General features: G+C 37.6%; 2 protein-coding genes and 1 long non-coding RNA gene across 10 annotated transcripts in view; 2 read left to right on the top strand and 1 right to left on the bottom strand.

Moving 5' to 3' along the window:
• Nucleotides 1–3,219, top strand: part of ANKDD1B (ankyrin repeat and death domain containing 1B) — a 59,863-nt gene extending 56,644 nt beyond the window's left edge. The window contains 2 exon segments of the mRNA XM_072951844.1: nucleotides 846–1,103; nucleotides 1,986–3,219. Coding sequence (XP_072807945.1) covers nucleotides 846–973 — 128 coding nt within the window. The 3' untranslated portion in view covers nucleotides 974–1,103; nucleotides 1,986–3,219.
• Nucleotides 3,220–3,538: 319 nt separating this feature from the next.
• LOC116279096 (uncharacterized) lies at nucleotides 3,539–16,571 on the top strand. 2 transcript variants are annotated; one of them, XR_012071381.1, is made up of 4 exons: nucleotides 3,539–3,769; nucleotides 4,343–4,441; nucleotides 10,824–10,997; nucleotides 16,441–16,571. It is a non-coding gene; the product is annotated as an uncharacterized lncRNA (long non-coding RNA). The 2 variants fall into 2 exon arrangements; XR_012071380.1 differs by lacking the exons at nucleotides 3,539–3,769; nucleotides 4,343–4,441 and adding an exon at nucleotides 10,565–10,682.
• Nucleotides 5,090–16,573, bottom strand: part of POC5 (POC5 centriolar protein) — a 31,908-nt gene continuing 20,424 nt past the window's right edge. For 6 of the 7 annotated variants that reach the window (XM_015245602.3, XM_006197588.4, XM_015245608.3 and 3 more), the window contains 4 exons: nucleotides 15,215–15,368; nucleotides 11,360–11,610; nucleotides 7,780–7,956; nucleotides 5,090–5,239 (listed from right to left, as the gene is read on the bottom strand). In XM_015245602.3, the coding sequence (XP_015101088.2) occupies nucleotides 5,096–5,239; nucleotides 7,780–7,956; nucleotides 11,360–11,610; nucleotides 15,215–15,368 (726 nt within the window). In that variant the 3' untranslated portion in view covers nucleotides 5,090–5,095. Of the gene's footprint in view, nucleotides 5,240–6,400; nucleotides 6,459–7,779; nucleotides 7,957–11,359; nucleotides 11,611–15,214; nucleotides 15,369–16,573 lie in introns of all 7 variants that reach the window. The other variant, XM_072958525.1, reaches the window with a different exon arrangement.

Genomic DNA, 16,573 nt, shown 5'->3' with positions numbered 1-16,573 from the left:
GGTATTTAAGAAAAATTAATCTGGTCGAGGCAAGGTTAGGAAAGGAACCGGATTCACCTAGGAGTATGTTTTTAATGCATGCAGTTCGCTACCCAGAAATGCCTGCCTCTAGCAGCCTGTGCAGCAGGCGCCCTCCCCAGAGCGCAGGCCCTCCTCATTGCGGCATCTGGTAGAGCTCAGAGCCTGTCAGAGCCCGTCCGGGGTCTGTAACTGCGAACTCCAGCAGGGAGTGGCAGTGGCTTCCCATCTCCCTACCCCAGCACGTCCCCCAGCACTTCTCAGGGGTGAGAAGTCCTGGCCTGGCCCGGGGACTGCAGGCTTCCACGGGAGAAGTTTCCTTGAAGCTGGAGCAGCAGGATGGTATGAGCTGGCTGTGCAGGGTGTGGTTAACGGGCCCCAGCAGGAGCAGCAGGACACGGGAGTTTACTAGACATGCCGATCCTCACCCCAGCCTGACCGAATCAGAATCTCCATTCTGACAAGATGCTCAGGGGAAATGTGCACTTTAAGTGTGAGAGTGCTGGACTTAAGCAGTGCCATCTGAGCACTGAAGGAAAAAAAGCTCCATATCTCTCTAAGACTGTCCTTCCCTACTGAGCCAGGGGCACAGCTATTAAATCTCTCATCCGTAACTGGTCTGTCAGGCACAGCAGGCACGTGACCGCAATCTCTGGTGTCCCGAGAAGTACCAGTGAGGGGACTGGAAGGGCTTTCATCCACTGGGCTTCTCACCTAACAGCTGCCAGTGGAGGAATGAGCGTGGAACCACAGTCACACAGAAATTCCGTTAGCACTGAGTTTACAATAAGGAGATGTCAGCATTGGTCCTTCTGTGCTTGACACAGGGGAGGAGAGCTTCCGTGAGCATGGCCACAGGGCTCTGCTCACCTGGCTGCATGGGGCCCTGGTGACACAGGCCACGCCGGTCAAGCGCCTGTACGAAGAGCTGGTGCACACGGGCTTCCCAGACTAGCTGGTGAGTTACAGTTTTCAGCCAGCTCCTGCTCCCTACCGTGGCAGTGGGCAGAAACACTCCCCGGAGCCGCTGCAGTCCCAGCCCGGTGTCGGCTGTGGCTCCTACAGGACCAGCGGCTTCTCCTTCGGTGAGTGACTTCATCAGGACTGGGCCCGTTTTTCAGCCTGCTGGTTCTCAGTGTCATTCCCCTGCTGGGCATTTGATAATGGAGGAGGATTTTCACGTGTGTGTATGTGTGGGTGGGGTGGAAGGAGCAGGGGATCAGGAATGCTAACTCATCTACTAAGGTTACAGGACAGTGCTCAAAACGCCTGCTCCTGCTGGGAACTCAACTCTGCAAGCTGGTGCATTTGAAAGTGTTACCTCTAGGTTGTGAGAAGACAGCAGGCAAGCCGTTATTTTGCGAGCTGAGATTACTGCTAAAATCGCTCTGCCAAAAACCACATTGTCAGGGAAGATGCTTTGGAAACTTACTGATAAATTAGGCGGTAGTATAACTCTCATGTAATAACCATTCAAATGAAATATAGGAACATCTGCCATTATTTTCAGTTTTACCTGAAACTGAAACCTTAAATGCACGTCAGATCACGGATCCAGTGTTCAGTTTCAAGCAGTGGTGGGTACAAGGAACAGTGTGTGAATGACGCCTACTTTCTGTGACATTATCCTTATAGCCCTGGGGTTGCTCCCATAACTTTGAACTTAACTCGTTTCTATGAAAGAGTGTCCATAAGAACTCTCAGGGAAGACAAAGAGGCAGCCCACGGCAGGGGGAAGGGCATGTGCTCCGGAGTCAGACTGTGTGGGCTGACCCCCAACAGTAATGGGCTGTGTGACTTTGAGCAAGTTCTGGAACCTCATTCTGCCAGGGTTCTCAGTTATTAATGAGAAAGGAAAAGCGTCTGTGTCAGCGGGCTGCTGTGGGATTAAGTGAGTAATAGTGCCTGACAGGTAGCGAGTGCTTAAGAAATGTTAGCTATTAATAATGTTATATTATTTTTTCCAGAAAAGATTCTTCAATTCAAAAGTGAAACTGACTCAAGGCCCAGGAAGTGTGCAGTTTCATAAATGTGTGAAGCAATTTTATTTAAATGACTTTTCACCCTGTATTCAGTCCTCTTAAATTCAGTTCTTTAAATGCCATAAAGGTCTTACAGCAGTAGTACTGATTTTCCTTTCAGCTATGAAGGTGGTGGTGACAGGATTCTCTGAAAGAGGGAAAAATCGTACTACTCTCTAACCACTGAAAAGTGAAACATTTTTTGGGTTTTGCCTAATTGAGGCAAGTTGGGTATGATCTTCCCATTTCTGTCATTTGATGCAACATAACATGTGATAGCATGTCTAGTGATGGCATAATCTAGGATTTTGTACATCATGTTTTAAAAAATAATGGTGGGAGCATCGTGGTGTGTGAACCAAGGGTCTTAGAATAGACAGTCGTGGTTTCGCCACTCACTAGCTGCGAGGCTTTGGGCGTGCTAATGGTCCAAGTTCTCAGATCTTCAGCTTCCTTCTCTGTAAGTTGGGGAAAAGGTCTGTCTCTTCTGTAATGCTGAGGTGACGATGAAGGGAGAACACCTGTGAAGTGCCTAACTTCATCCAGAGTATTGAAATCATTTAACTGTTAGTGATTTCTGTTCCATAAGAGAAATTCCATAAGAGAAAAAGGAATTTAGTCACTTTTGGCTTTAGTAACACCTATGTGTAAATATATTACTTAGAAGAGACCAGAGGTACACTGATGTTTTTTAATCTCTTTGTGATCTAAGTACAGATGATTTTAATTTTCTTTGTACTTTTGGTATGTTCCAATCTTTCATATTGAACATGCATTATTTTTGTAGTCTGAGAAAGTTCTGCAATAACTATGAAATCAAGTATCAATTTATATCAGCTTATGTGCACCTATTCATTATAATTTAAGGCTCTCCATTTTCAAATTGACTCTAAGTCTAAAGGCCAGAAATAAAATCATGAGCAATTTCAGTCCAATTATATCATGAATTTATAGTTTTACATCTTCATCTCATGTTGATTATAAATAGTACACTTAATACCATGTATGTTTAAAACACATAATATGTTCACATGACTCGAAAAAGTTTTTAGAAAGGTAGTGAAAAGTGTTGTCCCCACCTCTTCTTCAGAGATCGCCAGTTTTCACTGGCCTTGCTGCTCCTCCCTCCCCAAATCTGGGTAACCTCTTTATGCAAAAATAAACAAATATGAATACATACTCTTACTGTTTAAGCAGTTTAATTGAATGTAAGTTGAATGAGGCTAGCACTAATTACTTGGTGTGTTAGCCAGTATACAATTTCTAGAGTTGAGATAAAGCTTAAAAAGATACTTAACAATCTTCTTAATCAGTGTCCACAACACTCGCTTTATTCATGTGGTTATGGCGTGGCTGCCATTCCTAGTTGTTATGTTGGTTCCTCAAAAAGCAGAGCCCGAGGCCAAAGTTAATGAGCAAATGCTTTTTTTCAGGAGTGCAAATCCAAGGAAGCAGGAGTGAAGGAAAAGGGGAGTGGGGTGGGAGGAGCAAGAGCCAAGACCAGGGTGACTTATTAACTTGGTCAACACTTGGTATCAAGCACAACTGATTATTTGACCTCAAGGATGGACCAGTGCCTCTCAGAACAACTCATACAAGGGGGAGAAAGGAAGAACTATCTGTTTACACCAATGGCGTGTTAATTCCGGGCTGCGTGTGAGTTGGCTCCAGGTGGAAAGCGCCAGTGTCTCTGAGTGCACAGGGAAGCCCTGGGCAGGAGCACGCCCCTGGTAAGTGCAGCAGGAGACGAGGTGCTGTCGGTTTGTGCTTACTGAGACCCAGGAGGAGCTGTCTGCTGCAGCAGTGGCTGGCCAGAACCCAGAACAAGTGTTGCATAAGAAGGATCTAATACTCTCTAACACATAGCCAGATACTTTTATAGTTCAAAAAAGCCTTGGTGTGTCCTTTAGAAAATGGGATATTTATCTGTCTCACATTTATTCTCTCATGTCCTGTTACAACATGAGTTAATAAGAAAAACTACTTCCAGTAGTAAAATTAGAGCACAGAGCTAGATCATATTCAGATTGAAAGGGGCTTCAGATTATTAAGTCCATCCACTTCTGTTAAAGATACGGAAACTGAGGCTGTACACAAGTTTTTCAGCATCCACTCGTCTTTAGGTAAGCCATAAGTGCCCTGTAAATAGGTGAGGTAGGCAGATTGCATTATTTCACAGATGAGGATCCCGAGATTAAACTGTCTGGCCCAAGATAACCCAGTCAGCCAGCAATAAAACCATTGGAGGCCCAGTCTTACTCTCCTAAAACAGTTTTGCCCAGATGGTTTCTTCCTATTGCCAGCCATTGCAAAGTCCTGAATTGCCCGGGGATGTACCACCACAGGATGATGTCTGGATGTTCACAGCAAAAAAAGGTTCAACGGTGTGGAATTTCAAAAAGGTAAGAAAGAACATCAGTAACTGTCATTCTAACAGAAAATTTCTTTTTGATGTTTCTGTTACTGTTTTTGTACTAGTAATTTTTCTCCCTTTTAACATTAAAAACTATTCATAGGTATTGCCATTTGCCCCTATTTTTAATTGTTAGAGTCCTAGAAAAATGTGGACTGATGTACTAAAGTCACAAAAAACTTTGTGATAAAAGGTTATTATTATTACCGGTCTTTATCTTTTTAATTTTTAAATAAAAATACCTTAGTTTCTATTATAGTTTTAATTATTTTTTTAGTAAAGTTCTCAAAGCTCACCTGATAACATTGGAAATGATTTGGCCTTTTAGAAATAACGTTGCAAAAACAGGATTTATACACTTTGACGATATAATCAGTGACAGGCTGAACCTATTAAAAGAAAGTCCAGTTTCTTTTTTAATTTAAAAAAGTTTTACTTAATTGCTTAAATAAAAAAAAACATTAAAATATTCCTACATATAGTTACAAAGGATGGTATAGCTTGAAAAAGTCTCTTCTAATTTTGAAAAAATGAACATGATGAATGTATGATGTTCTAAGAATATGGAATTTAAAAAACTAAAGGCTTCTAATCCTTGGTAAAACCAGAAGAATTAAAAGACCTCAATGTGAACATATTCATTTTAGTCAACCACTTTTATGGAATGAATGCTTGTGAGAGACTGGCTGTGAGTTGATCTGGTTCCGAGAGATCTGGAAACTGAAGTACTACTTTCAGGATGAATGGTCCGGGGGTATTTTGCTGCAGCAGCTTGAGGGATGGTTTGCTGAAAAGGCAAAAATACGCTTTAATAACTTCATAAAATTACACATATTAAATATCATTTCATTAACTATTATTTCATTATCTATAACCCAATAAACACTAGTACATGTAGACTCCTATTAGAGTCTTCCACTTATCTTTAAAATACTTGAAGTAAAATTATATACATATCAAAACATTCACTATGTATTACAAAAGCTCTATGATACAGCTTTTGCTTAAAAAAATTAATGAAACCTCTTGAACACCTCCTGTCAGATTCCACTTTAAGACTAAGAGTTCCTCTTTGCAGAAATGGAAAAATAACCTCCTTTCTTTATATAAAAGTATTTTATATAAATGTTTCTTTGTACATAAATAACTGGATAATCATTACAAATGGGAGATTCTTGCAACTGTATGAAATTTTAGTTGCTAACCACCTAATCTGATCCTGTCAAAAGAGCTATTTCTCCTTCAGGATGATTATGGGCAGGAGGGCTACAGAAACAGATTCATGGTACCACTGGCATCGTGATGTACAAAATACAGCATAGAATGAAGCAGCACTAGGAGAAAGCAATTATCCAGCAGATGGAGCTCAAGTGTCAGAAATCTGATTAATGGTTCATTTATAATAACTGTTTCTGGTAGTTCCAGATCTTAGATTCCCAGGATAAAATGAAAAATAGTACAAAGCACTGCCACTGTGTCTGTTACACAGTCCAAAGTAAGTAGTAATGGAAGCAGTTTATGGATATTGAATTCATGGCCAATTGCTGGAGAGTCACTCAGCATACGAGATAAGCAAAGGGCAGTTTGGGAGATAAATATCAGAAAAAGGGGTGATAAGTCTTTAATTCCTTGATTTTCTTCTATAAATATTCCTATCAATAGTACAAAACAAAGGTTTTCTGAATTAAAAATAAACACGTGCTCTTTATATCTTCTTCGTCTTACAGATAGTTTCTCTCCCATCTCTTTATAAACATCATATATGCTGAGAAAAATAGAAATGAGTTCATTTTTTCTCCATTTTTGATAACTAATCTCACATTTTCAAAAATAGACAGATAAGTCATCTAAGGACTTTCAGAGTCTGTCCAACCTATGAAGGCTAAGATAATCCTCCACCCTCCAGGTCTTCCATCTGGACTGGACTTCACTGTGGTCATACTTTTACCTGAGGCTAAATTTAAGCAGTCAATCCAGCTTCTTTGTCTTAATCATCTAGCAACAATCTAGTATTCAGAAAGAAAAGGGATTTAAAATCATTCCTTATGTTTTTTTTGACATACTAAGTAGGCAGGAATGTTGTTTAACATTGAGAATCTGTATAGAGGACACTCTCTTTCTCTCTCTTTTTTTTTGTATTGAAGTATATAGTCAGTTACAATGTGTCAGTTTCTGGTGTACATCATAATGTCCCAGTCATGTGTGTGTGTATACACACACACATATATTTGTTTTCATATTCTTTTTCATTAAAGGTTATTACAAGGGCATTCTCTTTTAAAATCAGTCCTTTAATGTATAGCACAGGGAAATATATTCAGTAACTTGCAATAACCTGTAACGAAAAAGAATCAAAAAGAATATATATAACTGAATCACTATGCTGTACACCAGAAATTAACACAACACTGTAAATCAGCTATACTTCAATATAAATACATTTCAAAAAATCAATCCTTATTTCTCTTTAGGGATACGTTCGTATAACTTTTAAATACTAAACTTCTTGAGACAGTTAATTCATATAGAGTTGTAAGAAATAGCACAGGGATGTCCCATGTACCCTTCTCTAGTAATTTCTATTAAGTTAAATTTGCTTATGGCTTTACAATTTACAAAGTGCCTTTATACATCTCATTCAGTTTTCATGTTATCTCATTTAATCCTGAATCCTGGCAGTAACTCTAGGAGCTAAGTGCTCTTATCACACCCAAAAATGGAGGCTCAAATATTTTACTTGAATTGTATATGATCCAAAGGCAATAAATAGCAAAATTGAGACACTAATTCATGTTTTCCTGTTTATTTTGGCTTAAATTCCATATACTTTCTTTTATATCACATGAATTTACTGCAAATTGAATTTTTTCCAAATTAGGAATACGCTGACAATTGGTATTGAAAAAACAGGAAGAAGACTTCAAAAAAAGGAGCAAAAATTAAAAATTATAAAAGTAGGTATTTCTTATAATAAAAAATCTGCTACATAATGAATAAACAGTTTTCGTCTCTTTTTAAATCAATGAGAAGTCATTTAGGTATTTTACCCTTTTGGCCATCAACACACTGGATTACTTTTTGTATCTGATAATTTTTATATTGTTGAGAAGAAACAATGTTCTGAAATTAATTTCCTAAAAGAAGAAAGGTAGATTTAGAGCAGATGTGGTAACCGTCAGTACAGAAAGATTGCAATAGTGAAGGCAGAACAAGTACCAGTCATCATGAGTCTTGCTCTTCTCTTCAACATGCCATTTCAGTGTTTATAAGTCTATCAGCTCTCAGGAAAGAGGTTTTCTGACAGAAAGACATCATATGCAGACTCACCACTGTGACCGGATGATGTTTTTCCACAACAACAGAGCTCATGGGAGGAGAAACTCCCATTATAGCTAAACTGCTACTGATTCTGTTTTTTGAAGCAAAATCACATCTCCCTGTGATCCGGGCTGTGATTGTTCTTCCTGCTTTCTGTTGTGCCGATGTCACAACCCTTGGCACAAACTGAAAAACAAACAAATACCCAGTTGGTAGAAAATCCATGGCAAAAGTTATGGTACTTTTGGTTCTATAACTTATAAAGAAAGTACACGGGCACTTAAAATAATTTTATATTCAGTCAACTCTAACATGGAAAAAAATGTTTAAACAGTAAGACAAAAAGCAAAACATAACACCAAACATCCCCAAACACCCCTTTAACCTTGGTATACCAACTATTTTTATAGGATTTTAGGAACTTTAAGAAAAACTTTTTTATTCTGAAACAATTATAGATTCATAGGGAGTTACAAAGATAGCATAGAGATGTCTTGTGTATCCTTCATCCAATTTCCCAAAGTGATTACATCTTCCATAGCTACAGTATAATTACAGTATCAGGACCAGGAAGCTGATACTGGAATGATGCCCGGAGATAGATCTTTGCCACTTTATCACATGTGTAGATTCCTGTAACTGTCACTGCAACTGAGATACAGAAACCACCACAAACATCTCCCTCGTGCTACCCTTTAGAGTCATACCCTCCTCCCTTCCCGAACCACCCTAATTCTTAGCAACTATTAGTGTTTTATGAACTCTTTTGACCCTTCTACATAGACTATCATTACGCATATACTTTTGTGTCTTCCTTTTTTTCTTACTGCAATGTCAGTATACTTCTTTCATGAATAGAGACTGGCTATAATTTTTAATGAGAGGTTTTTATACCAAAAACTATAGTTCATCTAACTGTCCCAGTTCTTTTCCTTATATGTAGCAAATTTTTGTAAACAAAGGATTTTCCTTTTCTCTTGAGAATTATTTGTAGAATGTATTGCAAAAAAGGGATTATCATATCAAAAGGTACTGTCAGCTTTTACAGCTTTTGTTGTTTACTGCTGGACAATACTCCATAAAGATTACATTTAGGTCAGGAGTAATGCATGCACGTACTCATTTTTTTTTTTCACTAAGTATATTAGCTGGGCAAAAATCAAAAGGAGTAAGAAAAAAAGGAAAAGACATATTTTAAGAACCCAGTATTTATATCTTAACGTTTGGCATGGAAACAGTGCATATCACTGGTTGACAGTATAGGGCTCTGAAGCCAGACTGTCAAAGTCTGAATTCCAGTTGTGTTAGTAATTGTGTCCATGGGCAAGTTACCCTCTAAGCCTCAACCTCAGTAACTGACTAATGACAGCCTTTCAAGTTCCATTCAGATGAAGAGGAACTTTAGAAGAGAAACTTTACTAAATAGCTTAAAAATCCAGTTTAAACCTCTCAATTATTTCAGCTGGAGTTAGAAAAAGTTAAGTGCCATCTACTGTTCAATGATGTCAATTACAATAGTACATTTGCTTAGTACATTTTTTGAGAAGCATTTTCCACCATGAGTCTCATATTTTTCTTTAACATGCTAAGGATGTCTGCAGAAAGGAATGGATTTTACAGAGGAAGACATTCTTTCTCTAGAATGGTAATCCTCCCTTCTCCAGTTATTTGTTTCCCAAGCTCTGTAGTTTACTTTTCTACACAGTCCTCCTTTTAGCTACTGGAAATACCGAGGAAGACAGGAAAAGATTTCCTTGTTCACAGGATGTCTCTGTGATTCAAATGAAGGGAAAGACAACCAGGCCTGGTTCACAAACCTCTCTTCTTTTCTTGTACCCAGCAATGATGGTTTCATGTAAGGAAAGTTACCTCATTAATGTATCTGTTCCTGCTTTTGTCATTATAGTTCTTTTTAAAAATGAGAAGACATGTTTGAGGTGAATCTTGAGTATTTTAATTAAATAAGGAAGGAAGAAAACCAGCATGTCACTTACAGACTGAGCTGTGATTCTCTTTTCTCCCTAACCCTAAAGGCTGTACTTATGTGAATGAAATTGTGTATCTATTTCTTGAAGGACCAGATGTAGTTGCTGGGAGTGGGGGTGGGGTGGAGAAGAAGGGCTGTCTACACAATATTGTGTTTTTCAGGTTTCAAAGACTTCAGAATTATCTCAGGTGATCAAATTGTTTCAAAACAAAAAAGGTGCTAAACTTACTCATTCATTCGGTTCTCCCTATGCACATTCAGAGTTACACAGAAACACAGATGTACACCCGGAGTAGTCGTATTTTAAGAAAATTTTGAAAAATCTAGTTCTGCATGTTATCTGGACAGGCAACATGAATGACAAACTCACTATGTTTATTTAAATGAGATCACTGGTACAGGATGACACTTCAAAATGTGTAATCCTGAAAAATAAACACAGCTGAACAATATGTCAGGGTTGAATTTTAGTGCCTTAATTCTAAATCAAAACTCTCCTACACATCGAAATTGCTCTTAACAGTTGTTTTTAACCTTTTTGAATCAAGAGCAAAAATATGTTGAGATCAGCAAAAAAAATCAGATCTCAATATATTTTTCCCCAAAGTGAGTAGCTTCCAAAAGGCAGAAGTTCAGGTCAGCCTGAATCCTACAGACGACCAACTGTCTGGCTGACTCAACACCTCCCTCAGCTAGAGAGCTGCCTGGTGCTACGGTACTAACGGCCTGCCAGGTAACCTAAGATCTAACGCCTACTCTGCCAGCTTCCTTCCTCTCATGTAAGTGGTGAGGGTGGGGGAGGAGAGGGAGACAAGCAAAGCAGAATCATACCAGGACCTTTTCAGAGCTAACTGTTCGTGCCTCTGTGCCAGATCCAAGCCGGAGTCGGGAAGGGTACAGGGTTTTTAAAAAAAGCCCTGCAGAGGTAAGTCTGGGAAGTGCGGCTTGTAGCCCTCTGCCAGACACTGTCTGAGGAACACAGGCTTAACCGCAGGACAACTCAGAATCACCACAGGCTTCGCCTGTAACTTTATGCATATTAACAGCTTGGTTAATCCCATTTCAGGTGAATCCTCCCACAGATACTCCATCGCCATCCAGTACCCGTCCCCACTCTACGCACTCTTCTAACAGCAGCTAGCGACCGTAGGAAAGACAATTCCTATCTTCATTCCAGTGATAAATGAAAACTTAAAGCCTAATCAAATCAAGATGGAGTCACTACAGACAAGTGTTAATGGTATGTCTGCATCCAGGAAAAGGGACGCTGTAGTTGAATAGGAAATATAAAAAAGAGCCATTAACCTTCAGAGCCCTTGAATACTCAAAATTTAAAAACAAACTTTATCAAATTAAATCTATTTTTCCTGACAAGTTTTTGAAAAACATAAAATGAAAAGCTATTTTTGTTGAATTATCACTACTGTAATAGAACTTTCAGGTATTATTTACATTACAAACTAATGTTTTCTGTGGCTTGGCCTAAATACCCTATGGGCTTTTTTCTCCATGGGAAAGTATGTTCTGAGTTCAAAATATCCAACATGCAAACAAGTTCGGAGCCCTCTTCCCAGCACGGGCCCCTGCATTCACTGTACTAACCACGTCTTCCGGGGCGGCTGTGGCTGTGGCTCCAGCACCGTGAGCAGCAGAAACCGGAAGGTGAACAGAGGAAGCGGGGGCAGCCCCGGCAGAAGTGACCAAAGCAGCGGCGCCGGTGGCTGCCGGTGGGGACGGAGGCAGGGCAGCCGCTGAGGCCATCGGAGGAGCGGAAGGATCCAAATGAGCAGGAGGTTCTTTTCCTTGAACACCAGGACCATGCTCTTCTCTTTTATTATTTGTGAAGTCTATCCCTATAAATCACAAATTAATTCCATTAAGAGTCTTCCAAGTTAAGATTCTTTTATCTCCCCAACAATGAAAATATGTTAACAGCTAAAATTTGATCCTAACAAGAATGTAGAAATGTGTCACATAATGGACACAAGGTTAATACACTTTGTCAGTATTAACCACTAAAGACTTCAGACCACTTCCTTCACCGTGTGAAAGTTAATGAATGATTCGCTTTTATATAAAAGATAAAAACATAAATTACCGTACTCAGCTGGTCACACTAAGCCTAAGGATTAATGTTCTTTTGCATTATTTCATTCAACTACTCTGGTAAATAGCCTGGTATTTAGATCTTTAGAATAATTTTCTGATACCACTGAACCATCATTTACCATCTACTATTCCTATCCTAACAACAATGTATTTTTAATTCTTGATTTTTTTCAGCAAACAATAATAAATCAGTAAGTAACACTAAAATCTTTACTTTTGACACTGTAAAAGAAATAGATTCTTGCTGGTAGATAATATGTCATGAATTAAGAGCATATTTGCACATTTAACTGATTCTAGTGACACACATATAATAACCTTCTCTCAAAACAACCTTAGCCTTAGATCAAAGGAATAAATAATGTCAGCTTCCAGAAGTTAGGAGGAAGGGTCCTATTCTAGATTTCTCCTTCCCAGTATTAGAATTTGGTTAAAATTTCAACTAAAGACAGTACCTACATGGTACCAAACACCAGGGTGACAGTTTCAAAATTCAGTCACTGAGATGTTCCAGAGTATACACACACACACACACACTCACATATACACAATGGAATACTACTCAGCCACAAAAAGGAATAAAATAATGCCATTTGTAGCAACATGGATGGACCTGGAGATTGTCATTCTAAGTAAGCCAGAAAGAGAAAGAAAAATGCCATATGATATCACTTACATGTGGAATCTAAAAAAAGGGACACAAATGAACTTATCTACAAAACAGAAACAGACTCACAGACACAGAGAACAACCAGGGGTTAAAGTGGGTTGGAAGAGATAAATTGGAAATCTGAAAACTGCACCCTTGGGAGTGATGGAAATGTTAGCCATCTTGATTGTGGTGGTGGTTTCGTGGGTGTATACATCTGTCAAAATTCATCACATTGTACACCTGAAATACATGTAGTTTTCTGTACAGGAATCATACCACAATAAAGGTGTTAAAAAAAATAAAACATGAAGCAAAAAGTAATAAAATTTTAAGGAGAAATAGACAAATCCATAATTATTACCAGAGACTTCAAAACCCCTCTCCCTACAACGGATGGAACAAGTAGAAAGAAAACCAAGGATACAGAAGACTGGAATGATGTGACCTGACAGTTACAGCATATGCTACCCTGTAACAACAGTATATATACACCTAGCATGTTCACACAACATTTATCAAGACTGCTTATATTCTGAATCACAAAACAAGTCTAAATAAATTTTAGAGTTTATTTTAAAAAAGGCCATTTGTATTGTCACATTTTGTCTTCTTCATAGGCAAACTATAAGATTTATTAGGATATTGTACAACATGAGATGTACAGCAGATTATGGCTAGCAGAGAATCATGAGAGATTAAAAAAATCAAATATTTATTTTGCTCTAACAAGAAAGTACATTAGAAACATTGCACTATTAAAAACTGCATTATAAAAACAATTGTTTTAAGGGGACCAGAGTAACTTTTTTCTTATGAGAATTAAAAAAATTGTTTAATAGCTGTTATTAAAAATGGCACAAAACCTAAATATCACAGAGCAAATCCAGCATTAGATTACATTGACCTTTTACCTTCAGTAGCTCCACTGACACTAGTGTGTCTTGCTAATGTGTGTCTTACTATTTTTGTCATCTTTATCTTACAAGACCACTCAAAACAGTTGGGATCCCAGAACCTGGCATTAGCTGCAGATGACAGTAGACTTAAAAGCAAGAGGAGCAAAATAAGTCATGTTGTGTGATCATCAGATACATTTTCTCCAAATCCTGTTACGGATATTTGCCTGTAGGCGACACACCTGTATTTGAATTTAAAATTTAAGATGGTAAATTTATGAAAACACTGACCTAAGTCAATTCATAATCTTTTTTAATTTTAAAACAATTTGAGGGAGGAGGTAATTAGATTTATTTATTTTTAGAGGAGGTACTGGGGATTGAACTCAGGACCTCATGCATGCTAAGCATGTGCTCTATCACTTGAGCTATCCCCTCCTCCTCAATATCTTCTTAAGAAGGTTATGAGAAATAGATTTCTTGCAATTGAATGTAGCAAGTTCTAATGATTATATTTTCTCATTTTACTTGTGAGACCCAGTATCTGCTACAAGCAGATAATTAAATTCTTCAATTTAATCTATACAACTTGCTAATAATTACAACCAAAAGCAGACGATTCAATCACTGAAGATGGTGAGTTTGTTTTCAGCATTAATACTCAATTAAAAGGCCATTTATTGGAGAAATTAAGTACTCATTTGGGTATTAGCAGGATAAACCATTCCACCTGGAGATTCCATGATTCTAAGTTTCTAACTTGACTGTGGGCCACATGCCATGACTGCTTCAGGGAGAAAACGATTTGCCTTAACTCACTACCATCCACCATGCACACAATTTAAATAATAAATGCTTTAAAATGAGGACATAACAAGCACAAAGAGGTTATTCATGGAACTGAAATCATGTTAATGATGTTACAAAATGAAACTGTTTCCTTGATAAACTGTGAGTCTCAAACAGGATTTAATATGAGGAAATATGGCAAACATGTCCATGTATATACATGTAACTTAAGAGGCTGATGTAAGACTGCAACAACCGTCTCATGACTGTCATTTTACAAGTTAAAAGTATTTTTTGCCTTTTAAAGTGCTTTTGATTACGTATCAGTGCATTCCCACAAGAACCCTCTATGACGCAGGTAAGGAAGATTTATATTATCTTCTTTGTTCAGAGAAGAAAACTAAAAACCCAGTGAGAAAAACAGGCCTCACTGTAAATTGCTGTTCTAAGCCAGGCTGATGACAAAAACCACTCAGATCCCAGCAATGTATCGACTTTTCTTAAAATAAAATTATTTTACTCGACTTCTATAGATAGGACTATATTTATATCTGTTGAAAATGAGTATTAGTTGAGGCCCCTTACACTGGAAGACAAGCAATTTTAAAAAATGGGAAACCATGACTAGACAAGAAATATTCAATCAACAAAACAGTCCAAGGAATTTGGCTATCAGAAAAGAACAGAAAGAGATCCTACCCTTAAAGGCGTTACCATTACAGTTAATAGAGCCTTAAAATAATGTGACACATTCATAGCATTATTCTAACATTGAGCTTAAATACTTAAGAGTCAACAGTTTACTCCATCAGATCAAAGATACTGTAAGTAACCACAACTGAGAGAATTTCATGGCAGATTCAAAATTGGACATGACACCATGATATTAAAAATACCAGTGTCTGGAATAAGACATAGGTTTTGCAGAAAATTAGTACTGTAGACCATACGAATTACTGAAATCTCCTCTAATTTTTTCTGAAAGTAGGCAGAGAATCTTAAAATACTAACCTGCATCACCTCTGTTTTGAAATATAGTCATGGCTTCAAGATTTAACGCACATACACCCCTCATGAAAGCTTTCTTCATGGAATCTTCAAAGTGCTCTTTTTCATGCTGCATCCTTTGGATCTCAGCTTTTGCATTTTCCAAAGCTCCAGATAACTAACATCAGGAGAATTTTTAAAAAGCAGAAAAAAAAATTGAGACACAAGAAAAAGTATCATTTATTGTTTAAAAAATAGACTTATACTCTAAAGTTATTTTTATGTGGAATACTAAAATCACTTTACCACATACCTCTTCTGCTGTGTCTCAATTTATTTTAAAAGGTGCTTCTTACCTCTATTGCCTCCATCAACAAACCATTTTCATTCCTAACCATAAAGTCAAGGTTTAAACAAGGGGAATTTTATACCAGTCCCACTGAAGACTGATATATTTTAATTACACAAAAAAGATATTATTTCTTACCATAAAATTTTTATGTATCAGGATATAAAACAAAATACATTAAGACACCTAAACAGCTCTCACTCCTTTAGAAAAAAAATAACTAAATGCCTGGAACAATGACAGAATTTTTTTTCACTAAATGTCATCTACAGAACTTAAAGTGCAAAGTGACATTAGGTACAACACTTTCCCACAGACCACATCTAACGGGACTGCATTTTTTGCATGTTATTTTCAATTGCAGAAAATCATTTGCATAGTAAAAATTGTTTTTAACATTAAGAATTTAGTGTTAAAATGATGAAAAAAATTTTTCCTTTTAATATTTGCTTTCAGAATGCTTACTGCATTCTTTGGTATGGCTTTTATTTTCATTTGGGTCTCAAATGTTTTCCCATGGAAACAATGTTAATTTTAATACTACAAGTCAATAGGAAGATAACCTCAATTTATATACAACTGCTTTACATCAATCGTATTAAATACATAGTTTATTTAAACGAACATGAGGATAAACATTGTTCTTGTTCTTTACTTTTTTGGCTAAACAAAGGCCAGAGGAAGCCCAAGAAGTACGCTTCCTCAGAGGGGGAAGGGCCTGTGGGTGATGTGCATTTCTAAGAGAAATGTACACACAAGAGATTCCACACAAGGCTGGAGGGCAAAGCTGTAACTATTTAAAATAATTTTTTTTAAAGTGACTTCATAAATTGAAAAAAAAAAATTAAAAGGATACATAAGTCTGTAAGTGTGACTTACTAGGGCTGTTCTCTCCCAACAGTCTCATCTGAACCCGCACTGCGTTCACTGGAACTGGAGACGTGGGTCACTTGCCTAACTATAAACTAACAGTGAGTGGTGCTACTCACCTTTTTTATATTTATTAAAGTGAAAAATAAAACAAAATAAGTTTA

The sequence above is a fragment of the Vicugna pacos genome, chromosome 3 (assembly GCF_048564905.1).
Source record: "Vicugna pacos chromosome 3, VicPac4, whole genome shotgun sequence".
Taxonomy (NCBI): Eukaryota; Metazoa; Chordata; class Mammalia; order Artiodactyla; family Camelidae; genus Vicugna; species Vicugna pacos.
The sequence above is the reverse complement of the archived record's forward strand: the minus strand, read 5'-3'. Positions and strand labels throughout refer to the sequence as shown.